General features: G+C 47.5%; 2 protein-coding genes across 5 annotated transcripts in view; one reads left to right on the forward strand and one right to left on the reverse strand.

The window, feature by feature from the left end:
• PSD2 (pleckstrin and Sec7 domain containing 2) overlaps positions 1–7,790 on the forward strand; it is an 86,990-nt gene extending 79,200 nt beyond the window's left edge. For all 3 annotated transcript variants that reach the window (XM_032197062.1, XM_032197063.1, XM_032197064.1), the window contains 2 exons: positions 3,839–3,982; positions 6,792–7,790. In XM_032197062.1, coding sequence (XP_032052953.1) covers positions 3,839–3,982; positions 6,792–6,998 — 351 coding nt within the window. In that variant the 3' untranslated portion in view covers positions 6,999–7,790. The remainder of the gene's footprint in view (positions 1–3,838; positions 3,983–6,791) is intronic.
• Positions 7,791–14,176: 6,386 nt separating this feature from the next.
• The window catches only part of NRG2 (neuregulin 2), a 98,155-nt gene continuing 86,083 nt past the window's right edge, over positions 14,177–26,248 (reverse strand). Inside the window, exons 6-11 of one of the 2 annotated variants that reach the window (XM_032196746.1) lie at positions 26,150–26,173; positions 21,674–21,776; positions 20,604–20,727; positions 18,745–18,872; positions 16,105–16,329; positions 14,177–14,911 (exon numbers count right to left, since the gene is read on the reverse strand). In XM_032196746.1, coding sequence (XP_032052637.1) covers positions 14,254–14,911; positions 16,105–16,329; positions 18,745–18,872; positions 20,604–20,727; positions 21,674–21,776; positions 26,150–26,173 — 1,262 coding nt within the window. In that variant the 3' untranslated portion in view covers positions 14,177–14,253. The remainder of the gene's footprint in view (positions 14,912–16,104; positions 16,330–18,744; positions 18,873–20,603; positions 20,728–21,673; positions 21,777–26,149; positions 26,174–26,248) is intronic. The other variant, XM_032196747.1, reaches the window with a different exon arrangement.

Genomic DNA, 26,248 nt, shown 5'->3' on the forward strand with positions numbered 1-26,248 from the left:
TCTATTGCAATGAATATAAAGCAACCCTATGTACACACACACACACCTCAATGGGTGTTGATTCTGTCTTGTTTATTGTTTGTTTGTTTGTTTTTAATGACATGGCACCCAGAGGTGACACCTTATTTTTTTTTTAGTCTGGAAAGCTTCAGAGCCTCAGAGGAGAAGGTTTACTGGAAGCAGGGAATGCAGTGCACCAAAGCATGGCTGCCTAAGGCTCTGTTAGCAAAGAGCAATAGGTAGCTGCCATCTGAAAAAGCCACTCGTGTTTGCAGTGTCTAGGGAATGCCAAACATGACTTATCACCTCCAGACAATGGGGACATTCTGCCACTGGCCCTCAGCAAAGGGGAAGGGAGAGGACAGCCTGAGCCTGAAATGATTAGAACGGAGATACAGCTCTATCTGCTGAGCAGATGTCAGAGCCCAGACAGGGAGGATACTTTATCTCCAGAGAGAGCAGATGCACAAGCTCTTGAGACACAGCTAGTTCTGCCTGGCTATTAAAAGATGCAGAGATTTCGTGTTCATGATGCTATAAAAGCCCAGGTGCCAGAGAAATCCAATCCTGGCACTTGTGATGCATGAGTTTTGATCTTCCTCAAATACCTGTGTTTCAGCTGCTCCTTATCAGATGAATTTTCAAATGTGCTGCACACCTTTGGCCCCAGCACAGGGTACGCACCCCTTTCCCGTAGCAAGGCTTACGTCCTTGCATAGACAAATCCCTGGCCTGATGGCCGCAGACGGGTCCCTATCTTTTAGGGGAAAAAGGATCCTGGGCCAGGAACTGGCAGGGCTCATTGAGAGGGCTTTAAACTAGGTAGGAAGGGGGATGGGGCTGAGGCTAGGATTGTTGGGGCTGTGCCAGGGGGAACAATGGCAAGGCCGGAGGATAAGGCAATGGCCCAGCTGAAGTGCATCTACACCAATGCACGCAGCATGGGTAACAAACAGGAGGAGCTGGAAGCCATCGTGCGGCAGGCAGGCTACGACTTGGTTGCCATCACGGAGACGTGGTGGGACCAGTCTCATGACTGGAGTGCTGCAATGCCTGGCTATAAGCTCTATAGAAGGGACAGGCAGCATAGAAGGGGTGGTGGTGTGGCTCTCTATATTAGAGAGTCTTTCGAGGTTGTAGAACTCGAGGTTGGGAATGACAAGGTCGAGTCCCTTTGGGTTAGGATCGGCAGGGACAACAAGGCTAGTGTCCTGGTCGGGGTCTGCTATAGACCGCCGAACCAGGATGAGGAGACAGATGAGGAATTCTACAGGCAGCTGACAGAGGTTGCAAAATCATCAGCTCTTGTACTCGTGGGGGACTTCAACTTCCCTGACATATCCTGGAAGCACAACACAGCCCTGAGAAAGCAGTCTAGGAGGTTTCTGGAGAGCGTGGAAGATAGCTTCCTGACACAGCTGGTTAGTGAGCCTACCAGGGGAGGTGCCCCGCTAGACCTTCTCTTCACAAACAGAGAAGGACTGGTGGAGGACGTGATCGTCGGGAGCTGTCTCGGGCAGAGTGATCACGCAATGGTGGAGTTCACTATTCTTGGCGAGGCCAGGAAGGGGACCAGTAAAACCGCTGTATTGGACTTTCGGAGGGCTGACTTTGAACTGCTCAGGACACTGGTTGGTGGAGTCCCTTGGGAGGCGGTTCTGAAGGGCAGAGGGGTCCAGGAAGGCTGGGCGATCTTCAAGAGGGAAGTCTTCATGGCGCAGGAACGGTATGTACCCACGTGCCCAAAGACGAGCTGGCGGGGAAGAAGACCGGCCTGGCTCAACAGAGAATTGTGGCTTGATCTTAGGAGGAAAAAGAGGGTTTATAAGCTTTGGAAAAGTGGGCAGGCCACTAAGGAGGACTTTAAAGAAGTAGCGAGGCTGTGCAGGGACAAAATTAGGAAGGCCAAAGCTCATCTGGAGCTCAATCTGGCTACTGCCGTTAAAGATAACAAAAAATGTTTCTATAAATACATCAACACAAAAAGGAGGACTAAGGAGAATCTCCATCCTTTACTGGATGCGGGGGGAAACTTAGTTACAAGAGATGAGGAAAAGGCGGAGGTGCTCAATGCCTTCTTTGCCTCAGTCTTTAGCGGCAATACCGGATGTTCTCTGGATACCCAGTACCCTGAGCTGGTGGAAGGGGATGGGGAACAGGATGTGGCCCTCATTATCCATGAAGAACTGGTTGGTGACCTGCTACGGCACTTAGATGTGCACAAGTCGATGGGGCCGGATGGGATCCACCCAAGGGTACTGAGGGAACTGGCAGAGGAGCTGGCCAAGTCACTGTCCATCATTTATCAACAGTCCTGGCTATCGGGGGAGGTCCCAATCGACTGACGGCTAGCAAATGTGACGCCCATCTACAAGAAGGGCCGGAGGACAGACCCAGGAAACTACAGGCCTGTCAGTTTGACCTCAGTGCCAGGAAAGCTCATGGAGCAGATCCTCCTGAGAGTCATCATGCAGCACTTGAAGGGGAAGCAGGCGATCAGGCCCAGTCAGCATGGCTTTATGAAAGGCAGGTCATGCCTGACGAACCTGATCTCCTTCTATGACAGAGTGACGCGCTGGGTGGATGAGGGAAAGGCTGTGGATGTGGTCTACCTTGACTTCAGCAAGGCTTTTGACACTGTTTCCCACAGCATTCTCCTCAAGAAACTGGCTGCTCTTGGCTTGGACTGGCGCACGCTTCGTTGGGTTAGAAACTGGCTGGATAGCCGGGCCCAAAGAGTCGTGGTGAATGGAGCCAAGTCCAGTTGGAGGCCAGTCACTAGTGGCGTCCCCCAGGGCTCGGTGCTGGGGCCGGTCCTCTTTAATATCTTCATCGATGATCTGGGCGAGGGCATCGAGTGCACCCTCAGTAAGTTCGCAGATGACACCAAGTTAGGTGCGTGTGTCGATCTGCTTGAGGGTAGGAAAGCTCTGCAGGAGGATCTGGATAGGCTGCACCGATGGGCTGAGGTCAACTGCATGAAGTTTAACAAGGCCAAGTGCCGGGTCCTGCACCTGGGGCGCAATAACCCCAAGCAGAGCTACAGACTGGGAGAGGAATGGTTGGAAAGCTGCCAGGCAGAGAAGGACCTGGGAGTGATGGTTGACAGTCGGCTGAATATGAGCCAGCAGTGTGCTCAGGTGGCCAAGAAGGCCAACGGCATCCTGGCTTGTATTAGGAACAGCGTGACCAGCAGGGCTAGGGAGGTGATCGTCCCCCTGTACTCAGCTCTGGTGAGGCCGCACCTCGAGTACTGTGTTCAGTTTTGGGCCCCTCGCTACAAGAAGGACATCGAGGTGCTTGAGCGGGTGCAGAGATGGGCGACGAAGCTGGTGAGGGGCCTGGAGAACAAGTCCTACGAGGAGCGGCTGAGGGAGCTGGGCTTGTTCAGCCTGGAGAAGAGGAGGCTCAGGGGTGACCTTATCGCTCTTTTTAGGTACCTCAAGGGAGGCTGTAGCGAGGTGGGGGTTGGCCTGTTCTCCCACGTGCCTGGTGACAGGACGAGGGGGAATGGGCTTAAGTTGAGCCAGGGGAGTTTTAGGTTAGATGTTAGGAAGAACTTCTTCACTGAAAGGGTTGTGAGGCACTGGAACAGGCTGCCCAGGGAAGTGGTGGAGTCACCATCCCTGGAAGTCTTCAAAAGATGTTTAGATGTAGAGCTTAGGGATATGGTTTAGTGGAGGGCTGTTAGCGTTAGGTTGGAGGTTGGACTCGATGACCTTGAGGTCTCTTCCAACCTAGGAAATTCTGTGATTCTGTGATCCCATGTCAACAGGCTGGCGGTGCACTTGGGTGTTACACTCCTACGTTTTAATACCTGACACAATTCTCTCGGCAGGAGGAACAGCTGAGATCTCATGAAAATAAAATGAAGCAGATTGCAGACGAATTAGCAGAGCATAAATCACATCCTGTAGAGAAGAGCCTCAAGTCGAAAGAGGCTGAGGAGTACAGGCTCAAAGAACATTACCTAATTTTTGAGGTAAAGGAACTTTCATTTTTTCTGTGATAAATGATATCTTGGCTGATTGAGGAGAATTGAGAACTGCAGAGTGGATGCTGTGAGCCTGGGAGTGGGGGAGGGGAGGGGAGGAGAGGGGAGGGGAGGGGAGGGGAGGGGAGGGGAGGGGAGGGGAGGGAAGGGAAGGGAAGGGAAGGGAAGGGAAGGGAAGGGAAGGGAAGGGAAGGGAAGGGAAGGGAAGGGAAGGAAGGGAAGGGAAGGGAAGGGAAGGGAAGGGAAGGGAAGGGAAGGGAAGGGAAGGGAAGGGAAGGGAAGGGAAGGGAAGGGAAGGGAAGGGAAGGGAAGGGAAGGGAAGGGAAGGGAAGGGAAGGGAAGGGAAGGGAAGGGAAGGGAAGGGAAGGGAAGGGAAGGGAAGGGAAGGGAAGGGAAGGGAAGGGAAGGGCTTATATGCTAGATGTGTGTTATGTGGCAGTGATAAGCCTCACTGTTTTCCATTGAATCTATAAAAAGAAATGACATTTCCTCCCCTCTGTGATTTCTAACACAAGGCTTGGAAAAGTGATGAGAGAAATAAAGTCTTCCTTTACTGTTCTGGAACTTGAAATTTCCTCAGGTCCCAAATAAGGAAGGGATTCTGTTCTCAGTGCACATCAGTCTTTTCCAGAAACATTCAGAAAAAGCTAAAGGAAACCGTGGGAGTATTAATCTTGTTTTGCTGTAACTGTTACTGTAAATAGAGCCAAAACCAGCATTGCAGGTGCTTGCAGACTTTTTGAGGATGCACGTAGCTAAGTTTAAATGCTCTGCAAAGTCTCAGTAGCATTTAATTGAAGAAATGGGATATTTTGTTCCAGAGAAAGTTGAGCACAAGGCAGAAATCCTGCCACAGAGGTGGCAATGGGGTGGGACTGCTGGAGGGTCTGTTCCTGCTTTCAGCAGGAGCTTAGATTATTCCCAGTTTTAGCCTGGGCTGAGTGTGGCATTTTCTTGCCATCCCTGGAAACGGATGGAAATCTCCCATCTCCCACAATCCAGGGCTCCACCACCCGCTTAGGGAAAGAACACCATGTAATGTCCAGCCTGAATCACCAGAGCCATAGTTTGTGGCTGCTGGTTCCCTTGTGTTTGTGCCAACCTTTCAAATAGTTGCATGCTGCTGCCTCCTGTTTTCCAGACATCTTGTTTTTGATATCTGCAGAGGAGTAGTCTCCATCCAAGCTTTTTCTCTAGGCTCCCTTTTCAGTCTGCAAGAAGAAGCTGGCAGTTCCAGAGCATGACTCATCTAATCTATTTTATGAGAAATACTCTAGAAATGCTTGTTTCTCTGTGCTGACAAAGAAGTGAGTATAGGCTTCCTCTGAGATGTTAGAGGAAAGGACTGGGGTTTTACATAAGTCCATAAAAAGAGGTCCCATCTAGTCTTGAAATGATGCCAGGCAGAGAAGAGATAGCCTCCATTTAAGGGTCCCTTCCAACTCAGGATATTCTATATTCTATTCTATTCTATGATTTTTTTTTTTTTTTGCTGTCCTCTGTGAAGAGCAATGGGGGCACAGCTTAATGGTCACAGTGAATTACTGGATGAAAACAATGCAAGCAGAAATATTTATATCGACCGAGAGGAACTTTCCATGTGCTAAACAGGGACATCCTCACAGCGTTGTTCTCAGACAGGCAGGCAGGAGTGTGGGCACTCTGAATGTCTTAAGTCAGGAAGAAGCAGATCTGCACTTCGGCCACAATAACCCCATGCAACACTATAGGCTTGGGGCAGGGTGCCCAGAAGACTGTAAAGAGGAAAGGGACCTGGAACTGTTGATCAATGCTTGGCTGAACACGAGCCGGCAGTGTGTTCAGGTGGCCTAGAAGGCCAGCAGCACCCTGTCCTGTATTAGAAATAGTGTAGCCAGCAGGAGCAGGGAGCTGGTTGTCCTGTACTCTTCTCTGGTGAGGCTGCACCTCAAGTGCTGTGTTCAGTTTTGGGCCCCTCACTATAGGAAGGACATTGAGGCCCATCGAGGCATCTGGGGCGTGTCCAGAGAGGGCAACAAAACTGGTGAGGGGTCTGGAACACAAGTCTTATGGGGAGCAGCTGAAGGAGCTGGGGTTGTTTAGTCTGGAGGAGAGAAGGCTCAGGGCAGATCTCACTGCACTCTACAACTTCCTCAAGGGAGGTTGTGGTGAGGAGACGGTGAGCCTCTCTCTCAAATAACTAATGATAGGACTCAAGGAAGTGGCCACAAGTTGCACCTGGGGAGATTTAGATTAGAATTCAGGAAAAGCTTTTTCTCTCAGAGTGGTCAGGTGCTGGAATGGCATGCCCAGGGAGGTGGTCGAGTGGTCAAGTGGTCGAGGCAGTCCCTGGTGGTGTTCAAGAAGCGCCTGGACAAGGTGCTACAGGATATGATTTAGCAGCTTAGTGGGCAGCATTGGTGATAGGAGGACGATTGGACTAGATGATCTTGTAGGTCCTTTCCAAACTTGTATTTCTATGATTCTATGATTCTATTCTATGTTGGTCTTTTGTTGCCTCCAGTACCCACCTTAAACAATCAGAGTGACAGTCAAGACCTGTAAAAGCAAGAGTCTTGCACAACCATTCACTTTTTCCTCAACCCTTTGAACTGCAAGTTAATAAGTCTTTGAAGGCTTTGGTTAGACCAGACATTGTGCTGTCATTAAATAGCTCTTGCAGAGTGTGAACAGTGGGATCCTGATAATATAGTATGTGTTTTCCTGCAGTAGCAGATGGCATCGCCTCTGCTTTCCACACATGCCGTGGCCTGTCCCTGTTCCCAAGCTTTTTTCTCTGTTTTGTCTTTCCCTGCAGAAGAGCCGCTACGAGACATACATCAATCTGCTGTGCATGAAAATAAAAGTTGGGACAGATGACCTGGAGAGAATTGAAACCAGTTTCTTTAAGGTGGAAGCTGATGACATTGCTTTGCGGAAGACACATTCAAGCCCTTCCTTGAGCCAAGGGCATGTGTCTGTCACCTGTAAGGTGGAAAAGGACATAATAGAGCAGAACACTTAACAAGGAACGTGTGCATGGGTGAAATGAACTGGTGATGCTTTGCGCTCCTGGACTAGATCAATGAGCACAATTTTACCTAGGAAATTATACAAACAAAACCGTAGACGTGTATGACACGGTGACTGCTCTAGTGAAAGAAGTCAAAGAAGCTTTAGTTGACACTCCTTGGCAATGCTCTGGCATTTCAGCATCATGGACACTCCATCTCTTCTTTTCCCCAACAGCACCAGTGGCTTTTCTTTCCCTTCTACTGCAGCCTGCACAATAAAGGGATACGCTCATTCTCCAGGTGCCGGGTTGCTCTCTTCCACCAGCCCTATCTTCTCCTCCTCCTTCCTCCTTCTCTCCCTGGAGTTTCCACTTGTTCACATCCACAGTTCCCAGCAGGGCAAGAAACTCAGCCGGGACAATGGTGTCTGCGTCACCACCAGCACTCTCAGAGAAAGGCACAGAGCAGCAGGGAGCACATCCCTCGCACAAGAGGAGTGCTGTCTGGCACGTCACAATAGGACAGGTTTTGTGAGCTAGCCACCAACTGAGTGAGAGGCGTCTTCAGCACAGTGTGTGGGACTGTCATCTGCCCATGGCAGTAGAGGCCTGAAGTGCCCTCTGTCACCCTATCCTTTTTATATATATATAAATATATATACATATGAATATATATAAATAAATATATATATATAAGGAAAACTTAATATGGGATTTTAACCTCAGTGTGCAAGAGAAGGTAAGCTGCCTGGAGAAGACACTAGGGACCATGGAGGGTCTGAACAGGACATTTTCAAAAATGCAGTAGCCTATGTTTCTTTTTTTTTTTCTTTTTTTTTTTTTTTTTCCCTTTTTGTACTTGAATGGAAAGCCCACCTGGCTTTGCTGTGAAACATCGCACTCCTGTTCCTGTTTGTTGAGACAAACTAGCCAAAAGGCTGTTTATTTAGCATCCATGGCATCTGCCACTTTGGGTTCAAGCACAGTTGGAAATGTGCTTCAGATCCAGCTGAACCTTTGTGTGCAGGAGCAATTTTAACTGCCCATCAGTGTTGTAGTTCCTCCATTTTGCGATTCGTATGCTGTACTCTTTTAAAGAGGGAATTGTGTTTCCGTTCCTTTCTGCTGTCTGTGGTCCAATGATTTACTGTTGTACTAGAAGCGATTCCACTGCATTTCAATGCCACAACTGTTCTCCCGCACTTTATTTATTTATTTTGCTATTTGGTTTGGTTCCTTATCCCAAATTGCCTTTCTTTCCTTTAGGTGCATTCATAGTAATCAAGTTCCAGTTTTGAGGGATCTTGTAGCTGCTAACTACAGTCATTTATTGTTTATATTTTGCAGCATTTTTTAAACAAAGAAGATTTATTTGGACCTTCAAAGTCTGAGAGACTATTGACTACTGTTTTCCACGATGGTTCATACTACTAAAAACCTCCATCCTATTTTGTCACCTCTTCTTTTATCTCTGTTTCTTTGTACAGTTTGATAGCTTATTTGAAATGATGCACTAAGAATCATGTAAAAAAGAATAATAATAAAGCTGAATCTGTTGGTAAAGAGAATTGGTCTGAAATGTGGTTCCACTGTGTGCTGGATTGGTCGCAGACTTCACAGCCCTGCATGACCATGTTCACACAGACCTCTATCAGCTCCTGCAAAGAGAAAGCCAGGACTCTCTGGCCAGCACGAGAAAGTATCAATGCTTTTCCATGAGTAGGGTGCCAGCACACCTATCCTACTGAAAGCACTTGCCTGCCTAATCTTTGGATGGATGGCTTGCCGGTAAAGCAGGTGAGACAGATGGGCTGCTTTATTGACACGTTCAGGTAACATTTCCTTTCATCTGGTGCATCTTAGGTCTGTCAGTCCATGTAGGTTTATGGGAGGAGAAAGATGTCAACATCTGCACTGGTGGTTGGAGATGTTCTGGGAACTGTTCTCGAAGGAGCATTTGCCTTCATTGGGTGTTGTAGCTGTTTCTCAAATGTGCCATGTTCTTTGCAGTGTCAGGTGTAGGTACAGGCATCCCTTACACTGGGGTCCTTCAGGATACTCCTACTCACATGAAGTATCTGGTTCTGGGGATGCCCACTCACTCACTCATTCACTCACTCACTCACTCACAGTGGAAGCCTAGATGAAAGTCAGGCCCAACTTTTGCTGTCCAAAATCCCAGGTAATATCTTGTGCCTCAGCCTGTCCTTTCTGACTAACCCTTACCTCAGGCAGTAGAATCTCTAAGCTCTAATTTGTCCAAGAAATCCAAAAAGAGTGTCTTTTTCCCCCATGTTGAAGGTGCCACTCTGTCATCCTTGGACAGGACTAAGTTGCAGGAAAGAGCGGGATCTTGTGAAGTCTTCTTTGTGCACCAGGCCTCAGAGTCATGAGGGTCTCCACCCAGTGGATGTGGCAGCATGGATTAAAGAGCCCTTGGCAAGATAACCAAGGGAGTTAAACCTGCACTTGGTGACAACCAACACAGTTTGTCCTGGTACACGAGGGCTCATCTGGGTGCATATGCCTTTGCAGATGTGGTGCCCTCTTACCTACAAGGGAGCACTAAGAATACCCCAAAACATCTTGTTGGACCAACCTTCCACCTCAGTGTATGACCAGGCAAAAAGTGCTTTTTGTTTGTTTGTTGTTTTGTTTTTGTTTTTATTTGTTTTCTCCCTCTTTCCCTGCCTGGAGGAGAAGGACTCAGCTGCTGCTATGAGAGGGCAGCAGCTTAGAGGAATTAAACAGACAGATCTTTTTCTCCTCCTATAGGCACCCAAATGCACTTTCTTCCAGAACATGCAGCCAGGACATGAAACCTTCCCCCTTCACCATGCATCCTGTGAGGAGGAGCAGCGGCAGAGAGCATGTGACATGGCCAGGAGCTCCCCTATGCCCCTGGCAGGATCAGGGCCAACGCCGCACTGTAGATGTGAGCACTCAGATGCAGGCAGTGCCTATTTGACAGGCAATGGGACAAAACTGCTGACAGCTTTGTCAGGAGGTTTTACAATCCCAAAGCCAGGGTCTGACATTCCTCTCCTGTTTGCACCTCACCATTTGTGTCCACAAAGTGATTCTAGCCCCTCTGGGAAGGGTGGCATCATCGTACTTGCCGAGCAGAGATGGCATTAAGGTGTCAGTGGCTCTCCTCACCTGTGAAAATTGCTCTAAAATATTAATGGCTAAATCCTAACAATACACATAGTTGGAGATGAGGGCTTTAAAAATAGACCAGATGGGGAAAAAATGAGATAGATACAAGCTTCCTTCAGAGGCAATTTGAGAGAAAAGTAGTGTAACTGCCACCAAATGCAGAACAAAATTATGGGAAACCAGGGGCACATGAAACAAGAAATCACCACAAGAAATCACGAGGCAGCTACAGCTCAGAGTTAGTGATGTCTCTATCTGTAGAGTGTCACAAGTCCCGAAAACCACGGAGCAGTAGAACATCTCCCTGCATGGGACTGAGCAGATGGTGATGCCCTGATGTGGAACAGCTGCCCTGAGTACCCCCCCATGGTTCAGCCACACCACTGTGCTGCACAGCGGCCCAAAGTGCAGCTGTAGGAGGCCCCAGAGCTGCAGCCTTCCTGTAATGCAGATGTTGCTGAGGGGACAACTTTATTACAGCATCAGGTGGACTTCTCCAGGGGCAGAGCTCACCAGCTCACAGACACAGGGGAGAGCCAGTCAGAGAAGCAGGGTGGCTCTGGGAACCCAAAGGCCCCTCATCTCTGCCATCTTTAAGCTTGGTTTCCCCAGGGATCCTCACCCTGGGTGAGCTCCCACACCCAGGGAGGTGCTCTCTGCCTATTCCTGTCAATCTTGCTGTGCTCCAGGAGCTGCTGGAGGAGGTAAGTCAGGAGATCAAGGTCAATGGTCAGCCACAGCCTGTCCCAGGAACAAACAGGAGCATGCATAGCTGCATGGCCAAGCACAGCTATGGTTCTGCAGACAATGAAAGCAGCTCAGCACCTGGCAAAGCTCCTTTCATCCAGAAAGGCATGGGGCTGCACAAAAGTGGGACAAGATGTGTCCGGAGACTACATGACAAAGGTCATCCAAACCAGGACTTGACCCTACCACCTTTATCTCCAGTCCTAGACATCTAGTACCTCCTTTGCACACTGCTGTTGGGTAGACACTACATTGAACACATAGCAGGAGGGCAAGATCCTTTCACTTTCAATCTTTGGGAAATCAGTGTTAAGATGCTTTTATTCAGGGTGCAGTGCTGAGCCCTCTGGTCTGGCTGGAATCCCCACAGTACATGTGATGGATGTCAGGGGAGGTCTGTGACCCAGAAAGGTCATCTCCAAGACAATGAACATCCTGATGCTGGAGCAGAAGAAGCCCAGACTGAGGCTGTGCAGCAGTTTAACCTGGCCTTCATCCCAGACTGAGGGACTGGGGATTTCTCTCATAGCTCTGTGTGTTTCTATGAGGTCAACTCTGAAAAGTCTTCACATGTAGGGACCAGAGTTTAAGAGTTCCCTTTCCTACTAGATGGCATCAGCTGGGACTTTTTGACATCTGTCATATCACTGAGCAGGAACTAGGCAGCTGGGCTGAGCCATGGAACACGATGATATAATCTCAGAAACTGCTTCCTGTGAATAAACCATAATGTTAGAGATCCCCCTACATGTGAACTAGCCAGAGTCAGAGATTTGCCATGCAAGAGCTGAAGAAGGGACCTTTTTTGCAGGTGGGCAGCACAGCACTTGCAGAATTGGACCCAATGCATCTCCAGTCCACTGCAGAAGTCACGGGAATCAGTGCCAGCATGCAAAGTACACGGCATGCATCTTGGCCTTTCTTGTCAGAACAAAAAGCTTCCACCAGTGGGCTGATGGGGTGAACCTCCCAGCCTGGAGGTAGAGAACGAGTGGCATCCTCTCAGATGTGTGGGGTAGCACCCATTCACCTCAGTAAGCCTCCACTCCTGAGCCCAGTGGTGAAGGTGAAACGTCCAGTCAGGTAGAAAAACACCCACCTCTGGGACTTCAGGGGCATAGACACTTAAGGGACTGGAGTATCAGTCTTAGGTGGAGATGCTGAGAGAGCTGGGACTGTTCAGCCTGGAGAAGTAAGGGCTCAAGGGGGCCTTATTCATGTATATTAATATATTATGGGATGGGATGGACTGGCAGACAAGACTTTTCTCAGTAGGGTTTGGTGACGGGATGGGAGGAAGTGAGTGGACACAAATTAAAAAAAAATAATATTAAGAAATGGAGTTTGAACACAAGAAGATGCTTTTTTTTTTTTTTTTTTTTTTTTTTTTTTACTCTGAGGATGACCAAGCACTGGCTCGGGTTGCCCAGAGAGGTTGTGGCATCTCCCTCCTTGGAGATCTTCAAAACCCATCTGCATCTGGTCCTGGGCACTCAGCTCTGGGTGTCCCTGCTTGAGCAGGCAGTTGGACCAGCTGACATCCAGAGGTCCCTGCCAACCTAAACCATTTTGTGATTCTGTGTATTGTACTTGTCACAGCCTACCCATTGCCCCCCAAATTGCCTTAGATCAATGCTGCCCACAGTTTGTTATTTCTTATTTTATTTATAATATAAAAAATGTTCAAGTGTTAAACAGTCGAGAGTTCTGACATTCAGACAATCCAGAGCAAACTTTGACAATCATCTTATGACAAATTAGCAGAGTTTTCTATCTGACCCCATCACGGGTGAGGAATAGAGGGTTTAGTTACTTTATTGCTAAAAGTTAAATGAAATACACTGTCAATTGTTGTATTATCTTCTCAGTCACAGCTTCACCATGCATCCAATCTACAGTATCTGAAATGCAAAGGACATGCAGAAGTAAAAATATAAAAAGAAAAAAGTCAGGCTACAATGTAAACAGGTTTGCTGCAGAGAACTGAGGCGAGAGGGGCACTTCCACCAGGATGCTCTGCTGCCTGGAAACGCAGGACTGTCTCTTTGCGCCACAGAGCCAATGGCCAGAGCTGCTCCGGGTTTGGAAACACGATGTCTGTCATCGGTGGCAAGACATTACAGTAACAACTGTCTTTACAACAAAGGGCACGGCGGGACAGAGGAATCCGCTCGTTGGGCTGCCCCGTGTGGTGCCCGCGGTGCTTCCCAGCCAACGCAAGGGGCTATGCGCGGGGCCGGAGCACTCAGACACCAGGGCAGCACAGCCAGCGGCTGTCTGGCACAGCACCTGGGGCAGCAGTGGCCATGCTGTGCCCTCTGGGCGTCCTCGGTGGCAAGAATGGTGCGCAGGACACTGTAGCCCACACAGCACCATAGCAAATGCCACACCATGGCCACTGCGTGCTTGGTCAAGGGGATGCCACAGCCAGCATGGCACCAGGTCCAGTGCGGCTCTGCCCTGCCAGGACCACTGTGCAGTACCACCAGCCTGTCAGGGCTGGCTTCAGTGACGGTATTGAACCATATGTAACAGGGTTTTATTTCACCACATTCCTACAAATGTCTTACGTATTGGACTACAAACCTCTGCCAACCCAATTTCACACTCACATGTGAAACGGCCAAAAGTTCAGAGCTATATTGTAAGGGCTGCTGCTGCATTTCATTTTCTCTTCCTACCTGTGTGGCAAAAGAAACATTATTTCTGCATTTCGGTATGGTGCTGCTCAGTTTCTTTTTCTCCTGATTTAAGCAAAAATACAAGTATTTTATGGGGCAAGACAGACCCCCATTAGACATGATAATGGAAATGCTCCCAATCATGTCCTTGATGTGTGTTAAAATGATAGAACAAGATCATTAATAGCAGGGTATAGGGCAAAGTGGTGAGGCTGTTTTCTTCTGATGGAAGAGTGCCCTTGTGACAGGTTGTCTCCCAAATAAAAATCTGTGATCTTAAAAATGCTACTGAAACAGAATCCTCGGCATGAATCCCAGCACTAGCATACAGCAAAAGGCACCACGATAGGTTTATTTTCTATTTTTAAGTAGTCAAAAATTGGCCCACCTTTTTTTTTTTTTTTTACTTTATTGTTTGTTTCCATTTCTTCTTTTTTTTTATTATTTTTTATTTTTTTTTCTTGGAAGCTGAAAATCAAGACATTACATATAAATAGAGATTCCCTATAAAAAAGTCATTGCTGTTAGCTATTATAAGACAACTTTGCTAAAATGAAAATAAAACATTTTATTTGTTATATTTTTTCCTCTTTTATATAAAATAAAAATATTTATTTTTGTCTCATTTTTGTTTTGCCTCCCTCCTCCGCCTCCTCCATGCGGGTATGTCTGCGAGGCGCCTAGAGAGGATCGGGGTCTTGTTTGGGCGTTGTGTGTGCCAGGCTGCTGCGCCCGCTCTCCCCGTGAGCGCTGTGCCTGCTGTAGGAATGGTAAGTCCGGCTGTCACCTGGCCGGTGGAGCGGAGGCGATTCTGTGTTCATCGCCTCATTGTTCTGAGTGCTTAGGAAGGGGGTGCTCTCAGCCACCAGCTCCTCGTCAGACTCGCTGTAAGAGGCGCTGCTCAAGGAGAAGGAGTCCCGGACCGCTCTGGCTCTGTGGGGTACGTGCCCGTTCAGTTTGGACTTTTTCCAACGCTTGTTGCTGCTGGCTGTTTTCTTTGGCTGTTCTAGTGCTGTGACATACTCCTGTGTTGTCTCATACTCGTCATCCTCCGTGATGCGGAAGGGGCTGGAGGGCAGGCTCCCCATGCTGTCATTTAGGTAGGTCTTCCTTTGGTAGTAGCTGTCGTACCTCTGCGTGTCCTGGAAGGGAAGCTGGTACCGCCGCAGGAGGGGTTGCTGTTCCTCCACACGGAAGCTGATGGGAGCTGCTGGGGGCAGGGAGACAGCGTGTGCGGAGTTGGGGGAGGTGATCTCAAAGGTGGGCACCTGCGTGGCCATCGAGTAGTGGAAATCCACGGGCGACAGGCGTGCTGGTGTGGTCAGGGCTGACACGTACCTGGAAGAAACAACACCTCTGTTTGGACAGGGAGCATCCCAAACCCTGCCAGCTGCAGCTGCACTCTGCTGAACACCCGGCACTGATATGGGGGACCCCTGATGTGCCTGGTTCTGGAGCACTGCATCTCCTGGGGAAGGGGGTGGAGGGACCTTGTACTGCAGTGTCTGAGGGAGGATGAGCTGCCGGCTTTGGTGGGTGTTTGGGCACCAAAGCATGGTGGTCCCCAAGACCAGATTTCGTGAGGGAGTTGCTCAGTCTGCACCCTTGCTCCTCCACCATGTGAGGAGCTCACCACAGAGCCCAGCACTTGGCAGCTGAGATGTGGCTCCCAGGGAGCCTTCATGCCAGCTGAGCTGGATGTGCTTCCCTTGCTGCAGGATAAGGCTCAGGACCAGTCCTGCATGACTGTTGGGACTGAACTTTATCTGGGACAGGGCAATTCTCACCCTGCAACACTGCAAATCTTGCAGCACCTCCCAGCAGCCTGTCTGAATGGACTGGGATCAGAAACAAGTGAGCAACTTGCCTTCTTTGGACAAGTCCCGTTGCCCTGACGGGTAAATGCCCGAAAGAGGTTGGGTGGCCACCTGTGTCATCCATGGTGACTCATGGAGGGCTGCAGCAAGTGTGGAGATGTGCTTCAGCACCATGAGGAACCAGACACAGGAAGAGGACAACTCTCTGTCACTAGCTGGTGATTTCCCATCTCTGCAGTCATCTTCCCCAGAGAGCTGGGTCTTACAGAGCCCCATCCCAAGGCTGTGCCCACATGCAGCACGTCTGCTCTCCATGCCACCCAAAGGTACACTGAGGACTTATCCAAGTACCTGGAAGCCAGCCCCTGCTTGAGCTGCTGCCCCACAAATCTGCCCTCCTTCTCTGCAGGGAGGACTTCATCAGTTGCTGATTGCAGCCAGATATTTTCAGCTGCTCTCAAACTTGCGCTCCAAACCTGTGTTGCCCCCAGGTGAGCAAGGAACAACTGACAAGGTGCAATGCTTGTTGCTGCTACCAGAGTGACCTCTTGGGGACATGGATTCCTCCAGTCAGGACCAGAGCTGGAGCTTCTTCTGGATTACCACGGGACTGCTACTCTAGGCCAGGGTGGACATGAATGGATTTCCATCCAGCAGAGAGGGGCATGTCTGGCCTCTGTCATGCCCAGGCAGCACAAAGCAGGGGAGTCTGACCTCTCACTATGCGGCGAGTCCCGCAGCGAATCCACTGAGTCGCGATACTGCATCATGGGCCGCCGCGAGTCCTCAATGCAGAAGGCAGCCCCGCGGCGGGCCCGCGCCTCCACACATGCAGGGCTGTTGCATTTACTGGTTCCCACCGAAGACAGCATTATCCCAGACTGGGAATCTGAAGTCAGGCTCTCCGTCCGCTCCAGGCTCCAGGTGTGGCTTTCATGTCTGTGGATCAAAGTCCATATGGACAATGAGCAAGGAACCCCTGCTAACGTCTTCTCAAAAATGCCACATGCAGCCACAGATCACACTCTGCTCTGCACTGATATCCCTTTTCTGTCTCTCATGGAAATACATCTGGCCAGGAAGGCCCAGTTTTGATTTGTTTCACTGTTTCTTGGAGGTCTGATTTTAGAGAATAAAGAAGGGCATTGCAGTGCACACTGGGTATTTAACTCACCAACTCCTGATGGTGGGAATAGGATGGGACAGCCTCTGCAGGGAGGCCTGGGAAATTCTGCTTTGTAATCGCAAAGTGTTTTGGTGCAGAGCAATGCACTGGCTGTGCCAAGGCAAGTCTGCAAAGGATCTTCACACATTGCCAAGAAGCAGCCCCTTCACAAATGCTACCAGAACAGAGTCAGAAAAAGACTCAGAATTACTTCATGACCAACAGAGAAAAGCACTCCTACTAATTAAAAAAAAAAAAAAAAAAAGGTTTTGGCAGCAAAATACATTCGAGGAGCTAGACTGAAGCTACCAGCTATGATGGATAGTCCTTGGTCAGCCTGGAACTCCCCCTGCCCTTGGCTTGGTGCAGAGATGACATCCCACAAGCACGCACCAGTGAAGCATGGGGTCCTGCACACACCGAGGGTCCACCCACACCGGGCTGACTGCTCTCCATGGCACAAATCCATGTGGATTGGAGCAAGAGCTCTGAGCTCCCAAACTGCACCAGATGGAGCTGTGGTGGCAGAGTATTTTGGGTGGGGGTTTACAGAGGCCTCATTAAGACTTCCAAAGAAGTTGTTAATTATTAATAGCTCCAGGCACATGTTCAGTTGCAACCAAAGCATTGATTTATAACTTCAAACAGCATCCTCATTAGAGGTGCTGATAAAGTAAAATGGAACCATATTATGCTAGCAGTTTGCCTCTGGCATGACTTCAAGAGACACCTGCTCACTGCACTTGACTCAGGAAAATTATATGGCAGGTAGCCAGGACCAGAGGCTATGCAAGTAGGTATCTCCCCACACCTGTCATATATTAATGCTGCCCTCCAGACACAACTTTGCTTCTTCAGGAGGTACTCAGAGATGGCCCTGGGATCCAAGGACTTTGAAGTGAGCCTTGAAGGCCAGCAAGGTGCAGCTCTGCAGGCACAGGAGTCTCTGTGCACCTTGCTCAAGCCTGCTCAAAGCTAGCCAGAATTCAGCTGCAGCATAAAATTTCAAAAAATCTGGAAAACACCCCATCTGCTCACTGAGGGGGGGACTTCCCTGGTTAAAGTAGTCATTTCCAGCCCAGCAAATCTTTCTTGTCTCCCTCTTTACTTACTGGAAGTTGAACCAATGGACTCTGGGGAGGAATTTTCCTGAAAACCTATGTATGATATCTGAAGCTGATGCATTGTACACTGAGTTCTCCTCCCTAACGAATGCCTGAACCCTGAAGAAATCTGCCAGAATGCATCTTCAAGCTTTACCTGAAAGGATTCACTGCTTCCTGGACAAATGGATACAAACACACCAGTCTAATGAAGTAAATAAGCCAGGATAACTTTTGCTTATGAAGTCAAAGCATGTGATCTACGTGTCATTGACAGAAGGTAAATATGGATCCCCCGCACCCTAGTTACTTTTCAAAGGCATGCATTCTCACAGGGAAGCACTGTCACTTACTGGAAGAACACAATGAGATTTCATCATATAAGATGGAAGACCTGAATGCCCAAACTCAGAATAGTGCAGGACTTTCTCTAGAGCATTTGAATGACTTTTCTGGACACCATAGTAATGGAAAAGCTCCATCTGCAATATAAATGTTCTTAAGACCAGCAAGAAATTCAACTGAGTCATGCTGGTCTTCCCCCTTGATGGCTATTTTGAAATGTGAAAACCTATGTTCTTCTGACAAAAAAACTTGATTCCCAAAATTAAACCCTAACTTTGCAGACTAGGCAAAATATTTTGTGATGTTTGTCATAGCTTACCTTACAAAAGGCAAATATATCAAGCATGAAATAACCATTGGATGCTTAATGAATTAATGCAGGTGTGCTGTGCGGTTGCAAGAACAACTTGGAAAAGCTTCCCTAGGTGCATGCTCCAGTTTGAGTCTGTTCAAGGCATGAAAGTACAACTTCATATCCTGACTTCCACCTCTGTCAGTGCAGTAGGTTCCTTTTGGGTCCTTGTTGCAGTTGACCTGCAGCATCACACCTTTCCACACCTCTCACTAACCAGCTGTGCTAGCAAAGATCTGCAAGTGTTGGCAATGGCCTGTATGGCACTGTAATGCCAAACATCAACTTAAAACAGAAAGAGAGATGAAAGGAGAATCTTTTACTGGCTTTGTATCTCACAGAATCCTAAGGCAAGCAGTAAGAGTTCAGGGGGAAATGGTATACATCACCTCTGGCTGGACGTTGGAGTGGCTGTGGAGCAGTGATGTGATGGGGAGCAGGAGTGACTTCCCGAAAAGGTTGTCTCTGTTTCCCTACGGATCACATGTTCGGTGGCAGAAACATTCTTAGAAATATACTGTAAAATACAAAGAATCACACAGATCAGCCAATAGCTTGTCAGCACTGCTGCAGCCAAATTCTGCTGGCTGCATTATTTCTGGTGAAACCACTTGAGGATTGAGCGAGTACCGCAGCTCCCTAGCCCACAGAAGGAAAAAAGGAAGCTGGAAAATGCCATGCAGTGGCCCCTCTCTGCCTCTGCACTTTGAATGCTGGAAAAGAGCCCTGGCACAGGGATTACAGAGGAGTACGAAGATCCAAGGGGTTCCCCAGACAGCTGTGGCAGCACTTTATATTTGATGCTACTGAGCAGAAATGCATCTCTTCTTGCAGGAGGTTATGCATCAGACAGAGTACCAAAAACAAAGCAACCATATGAGATCTGTCAGAAGCATAACCCTATTGAAACACTAGGTGTAATCCTAATATTTATACTGAAACATTCCTTCATCTAAAAGTAAGCAGGGTCAGCCGTGCTCTTCACGGGGAGAAAGCTCTCTGGGGGAGTCAGCATTTCAGGCTCAGATGGCTGATTCTTTAAAATTTTCTTTACCTCCTCTTTCAGTGCTGGCTTTACACCTAGTTAAATTTTAGCATCCCAAAGGTAACCCAGCAGAGCTTGTAACTGACTCAGAGTACTCCTTGTACAAGGGCATGTAGTGATAGGACAATGCTTAATAATTTTAAACTGAAAGCACGTAGATTCAGATTAGATATGAGGAAGAAATTCTTTACTCTGAGGGTGTGAGGCACTGTAACAGGTTGCCCAGAGAGGTTGCGGATGCCCCATCCCTGGAGGTATTCAGGATTAGGCTGGATGGGGTTTTGAGCAACCTGATCTAGTGGAAGGTGCCCCTTCCTGTGGCAAAGGGGTTCGAACTAGCTGGTCTTTAAGGTCCCTTCCAACCCAAACCACTCTCTGATTCCGTGATTCCCATCAGGGATCAGTGCACATGAACATTTGCACACAGCAGATGTTAAGCTGCAGCAGAGGTTAAGGGAAGGCAAAAGGAAATTTCCAAAGCAAAATTTTTGGAATATGAGAAACTGAAAATTCTCTGGCCCAGGGGAGTACTTTTGTTTTGGATCTGCCTCCCCTCTCCCTTTTTCTGATCCCTTTCAATGGCTTAGTTCAGCAGGGCATTTAAGCATGTTGACAGTGAGAACACACAGCTCAATGGGATTCTTCTATGACTGATGTTAGAAGAGTGGCCGAGCTGCTTTTCTGGATCTGGCCCTAAATTCTTAGAAGGTTGTCACTAAAGTGACACACTGGGACCCCACCAGGTTGTGTCACCTTGCACAGGAAGCAACTAGTGTGGGCAGGCAGACATACGTGGTGCTGACCCATGATGTGCAACACAGCCACTGTGGTTGCTCCAACCCGCACTGTGCTGTTCCCATTTGTCATGCTGCAAAATGAGGCTCACTTGGACAGCTTAATAAATGGGAAACATTGGGAACATCTCACAGAGAAGAAAACAGGATCGCACTTGATTCATCACAACAAGCCTGTCCTGAGTGCCCTAATCGCATCTTTGATGCTTCAAAGTAAATTCACGTTTCCCTCCAGATTTTGTTTTGGGAAATGTTTCTGTGCAGAACCTCATCTTCTCATTCAATTTTCTTAGTATTTTCTCTTCTTGCAAAGGCACACAGGAGTGTAAGCGTACAAATCCACCTCAAACCCCTGACAGAACACGTGTCCACTCAGTAACATACAGGGAGAATGAGACAAAGGTCTTACATCAGCCATTTGGATTTCCTCAGGATCCAAACGTGGATGGCTTGGCCCATTTGCAAGGCTCCTGTTCTGATGGGCAGGGCACATATTCTGTCGTAAATGATTATGCATCTGTTTTCTTTGTTTCCTTTAAAAAGGAAAGGAAAAAATCTATTAGGTTTATCTCATGGGGTCCTCTGCCTCCAGGTTTTTCTGGAGGAAGCAGATGATAAAGGAGGCAACAACCAGGTATTGATTCACCTCTTGACACACTTGATATTTCAGTGGTATTTATGGAAAGCTGCAAATATTCAAAATTAGTCACCTTAGCTGCTTTTTCAAAGAAATGTGAATGTTTGCTACTATGGCTGCTTCAGAGAACGGGGTCCACAGTCTCCTTGTTGCAAAACAAGGCCCAGCACAATGCAGTGGAGGCAGAGGAAGCATGGGACTAGGAGCAGAAGAGAAAAGTGGGGAGAAGGGAAAGGGGAAGCCGGTCCTGGCTTGGTCTTGGTGGCGAGGCACTTGCACTGTCCTGCATTAAGCATGATGTGGGACAGCCTCCCCATGTCTCTGGGAGGACATTCACTTCACAAGTCTCCCTGTCTCCTGGGGGAATAGAAAGTGAACCCAAACCCACTCAAGGTCCAGGTGGGGAAACAGGTGCTGTCCAGGCAGGGAAGGCTGACCGTAGAAGAGGTTCCCAAGTCTTTCGCTCAATCTTTATTGCCTTAAAAGTCCCTGATATGTAAACAACTGAGACCACAGCTCCTGGGCCACAGCCCAGCTTTCTTCATCTGTCAGGTGATAAGCTGTTGGCTCAGGGAACAACTTCTCCCAGTCACACACCATCACCTGGCTTCACAATGTGATGCTGAACCAGGGGACAAGGAAGAGGTCCCAGGAAAACGTCCTGCCTGGGCACAGAATGATAGATGGCTTTATTGGCCTTCTTCACAAGACCTCACTGGGAATGCCACAGCACAGCACCACTTTAAAAATAGCATTGGGTGAACAGCACGAAAGTGTGAAGCACCGACTCGACTGCTCAGTAACCTCTCACCACTTTTTGTCTGTTAACCACGCATACTCACTTGGTTTTACAGTAAGCTACCACACAGACGATGCCCACAACAAGCAAGGCAACACAGATTCCCGTGATGGTTAAAACTCTCTTCTGATAGAGCTCTTCTGCTTCTGCAAATGGAGAGAAAGAAACCAGTTATAAACAGGCTCCAGCATCACGGATGCATCTGGCTGCACAGGAACCAGCACTGCGTGAGGGCAAGATGGAGAGCAGGGCTCAGTCAGATCTCCTATCAGTCCACTGCCCATCTCTGATAGCTGCCCGAAGCTGAGACAGGCTGGCCCAATCTTACTCACCCCTCAAGAGATCTTCAGTCCTTTTGTCTCTCTGTACCTTCGCCCTCTCTTGCTCAGTAGCTCACCCCTTCTGCACTCAAGCACGCTTCTTGCTTTCTCTTCTTTTCCCGCAGAATAACTTGGTGACTAATCTCAAAAAGCCCCATGAATCTACTTTCCCTTCCAGCAGATCCCCCCTTCTTGGCAACTTAATAGTCTAACAAGGATGACCCCAAGCATCCCCCACTCACCACGTACACACATAGCCCTGTGATGTTCTCATCACAGGCCCTCTGCTCTGATGGACTCAGAATGCCTTTTCCTTGCAGCGGCTGCATGCCCTGGAGCTCAGCAATGCATTAGAAACCACCAAGCAACAGGCCCCAAAGCATGTAGGTGCTGGAAGGGACATCCTAAAACACTCAAAAAGCAGAATGAAGATGGAAAAGTGATAGTGCATTAGACAAAGGAAAGGGAGTGGGGTAATTAAAATACAGTAACCAATTACAGTTATGGCTTTTTAATGAGACCTAAGAAGTGATTAATTCCATTGCACCAGGTAACTCAGATGCACACACAAAAGTCAAGGCTGCTGCCTCTCCCAAGTATTACCATTTGTCATGGACTGCCATTCAAACCAGAAAAATCAGTCACTTGCATCAAAACCCAGACCATGCTGGAAGTCAGGTAGTTCATTCAAATAAGTCAAAGCTCCAAGAAAATGGTAGGGTGTCACCTGCAGTGCTACTGAACTACACCTAGGCAGCAATTGTATATCAAGGACCCCTCTCCCTCTGTACCTATACCAGGGCAGATGCTCTTCTCAGCAACATCCACCTATCTCCACTGAGATCAGAAAAGGCCATTTGGTTCTCCATCTGAATGACTGAGAAGGATTCAGTCCACAGCTGCCATGAGACTTGTATTTCAGCATCTATGACCAATGTGCTTGTGATCCCATACTGTGAGTTAATTGTAAAGCCATTGGGGTTTGTCTTCTTTAATATTAATTGAAATATTTTTTAATATAGATCAGGCAATAAACCTCATGCCATGGTTGCTATGCTCAGTGTGTTTCACCAGGCTACACTAATTACTTTCAATGGACTATAAAATATTCCCAGTGCTACCAAACCAATGAAATACATGACCAGAAGAGAAATGTGTCTGATTTTAGGTACCAGCATTGACTCTCAGGAATAGACTCCAACAAAAAGAAAAAAGGTGGAAGTAACAAAACATTGTAGATAACATAATATTTAGATTACTATCAGCTTGCCTTTTTAGAAAGGAAAATTATTTTTGGAAGAAAAAAGTGCAGGGAGAAATGTTTCTCTCTGTCTAGCTCTTAACTTGTGAATGACAAATTGCTAAACTAGAGGCAGTGAATAACCATCCTGACATGAAGATGCAAAACATCATCATTAGTGCTTGCTTCATGTCTCTGTTGCAAAGCTGCAGTTTGAAGAAGTAAATTTCCATCCCTCTCATTTGTGCCCTGGCCTTTGGCTTCAGGAGGCTCTCAGAGCACTCACCGGTGGAGTTGCTGAAAAAGCAAAGTCCCACCAAGCACAAGAGAAGCAGGCAGCTGAGATTCTCCCAGACTCCAGCTCCATAGCCACTGTAAGACAGGAACAGCAGGTCAGGTGTCTGACTGAAAGTTATCGAGCTGTATCTGTTTTACCAGCCAGCTGCACCTCTTCAGAGCCAGAGCCTGTATGGCCTGGGACCTGCTCATGCACAGGAGCTTGGGTGTTGGCTGACCTGGTGTTCCTTGCTTCTTACTACAAGGAGCCAGGTGGAGCTGGCTAGGGGAAGGAATTCACCGTGGGGTGAAATATTTGCTTCAGCTATGTATTTCCACTGCAGGTGTCCTATTCCAGGCATCAGCAACCATGGCAGACAAGTTTTCTTGCTCTTGTACAGCTTTGGGATCTGGATTCCAGCTGTACAGCTATTTCCTTCCATCAGGAAATTCAGACATTTTATCAGAATCAAGTAGGATCATGTCCTGATTATAGACAGCACTGGGCAAAAATTTTGCTGCTACCCAGCTGTATTTCTTTATGATTTACCAAAAAAAGGGTGGGAAGGAGGCCTTTTTTCACCATAGACCCATCCATGAAGCCAATTGTTTTCAAGGATTCTTCATAAGCTACTGTTTTTGCTACAAACTGCATTTTATTTATTTATTTATTTTAAAGTATGAATTTCCTTTGAATCACGGAAGGAGAGGAAGAAAGACAGCAAAACCATCAAAATTATTATTTTTTTTTTTACCCCATTAGCTATATGACCAAATTTTTCACTCAAGGCCCAAATCCCAGCCTCTGTTGAGGTAATCATGATAAGTATGGAACCCTGTCTCTGGCACTTCCACCTGAATTACAGGGGGAATGGTTCAGTTCATCAGAAATGCAGAATCACGTGCTCAGTCTTGAACTGACAGTTCTGCTCTGCTATGTGAAACACTGAAGTCAGAGTCTGTGCATCAGTCACTACTGTAAAACTAAAAATTAAACAACCTGCTTATAGTAATTTATCTTGGCTCCTAACACCTTATTAATGTTGATGCTTGGTAACAGAGTATCTTCATGCTGCATAAAATCATTTTGCCAGAAACAGAAAGAAAACAGGAGGAAGCATTCTACACTTCTGTGTTTGAGAAGTTAAGATCCTGGAGCAGGACTTGTCCATTTGTGTCTGTACGCTCTACAAACACCATGTCTTCATCAGTAGCATTGTCACTCTACAGCAGCAAACACTGTGAACAAACCATGTTGTGCCACATAGTGCTGACAGAATCACAGTCCAGCCACGGGTGTCACAGCAACACATGAAAGTGAAAGACGAATGACAGAGAAGAGACGACTGCAGACTGGGAACAGGATGTGTGGCGGTTCTGTGATGACATTGAGAATGGATGAGGAAAAGGACAAAAGTCAACAAAAAAGGGATGTCAAAAATCCTTAATTTTAAAGTTTATTTAAGTGTATTGGTATTAGCAGCACCGCTTTCTCTGAAACACTTGACCATGAAATGCACTCATTTTCAACAGCAGGAACAAGCTGCTGGGGATACATACCAAACCCAGTGGGTAAGGCATGCAAAAACCAGCAGAGACAGATTTCTCCAGATTCAGTTAGTGCATGTCTCTCCACCTCAGGAACCCAATAAGATAATTTAACATCCACAAGTGAAAGACTGGTGTCCCCATACATGTTTCAAATCGAATTGAAGTTATCTTCATGTGAAGATCTGCTCTGGATGGCATTGCTGGGCCAGTGTTTTTAAATTGAGCAATAAAGACAAATCTGTCTGTTCTCACCTGACCAACCCCTTCTGCACTCAGCTTGTGCACTCAAGGGAAACCTAGCCCCAAGGATTTGATTTCTCAGGTGCTTACTCTATAGATATCTGATACATTTCTGAAAACAGACTAAGGAGAAAGGAGGAAAAATATGATTATAAGCAACTGGGCAGGAGCAGGCAGTTGCCCAAAGGGGATATTTTTAAGAGCTTGCAAGTTACTGCAGTGTTTTTCCACACTTGAGCTTGCCACCATGAAGCTCAGCATTACACCCTCTCCTCTCATGGGAGACTGCTGATTTCCCAGGCTTATTGTCTTTAAAATAACTCAGCTCATGTCACCTTCCAAGGGACAATTTCCTCCCAGTCAAGCACAGAAAGAAGCAGCCTTTGGGAGCAGGAATGGCAAAACCATCCTGATGCTTCCTAGGATCCAGTGGACCATAGCACATTGAGAATGACAATGCAATAAAAGTCCTTATCTTCCTAAAACTTGCCTTCCCATTCCTGGAACACCTGTTCATTCCCAAGCGGTGCCTGCTGGCAACCGTTACGATTGTCATGAACTCCTGCCTTTCGGTTAAATATACAAAAGCATGTAGAATGAGGAGACATATGGCAATTGTAACATCCCAGTCACGCCACACACACCAGGCTGCTGCTTGAAACAAAGAAAAAAGTGCTGCTAAAAATACACGTGCATTTTTATAGTTTTACATTTAGACTTTGAGCTTTACTTTTTTTTTTTTTTTTTTTTTTTTTTTTTAATCCAAACATCTATCTTGGCGCCAGGGAAACGAACAGAACAGCTGATTTTTTAATCATCCCATTAAAGCCATAAATATAATATGGGCAGCTCTTAATGGCTTCTGATTAATAAATGAATGGTTGTTCCATACCCTTTAATTCAAATCCAAGATGCTCTGCCAATGCAGAAAGAAGACAAGGAAGAGAAAGAGAAAAAGAAAAACAGGTCTGTCAGAGATCTCTAATATACA

The sequence above is a fragment of the Aythya fuligula genome, chromosome 14, assembly GCF_009819795.1.
Source record: "Aythya fuligula isolate bAytFul2 chromosome 14, bAytFul2.pri, whole genome shotgun sequence".
Lineage (NCBI taxonomy): Eukaryota > Metazoa > Chordata > Aves > Anseriformes > Anatidae > Aythya > Aythya fuligula.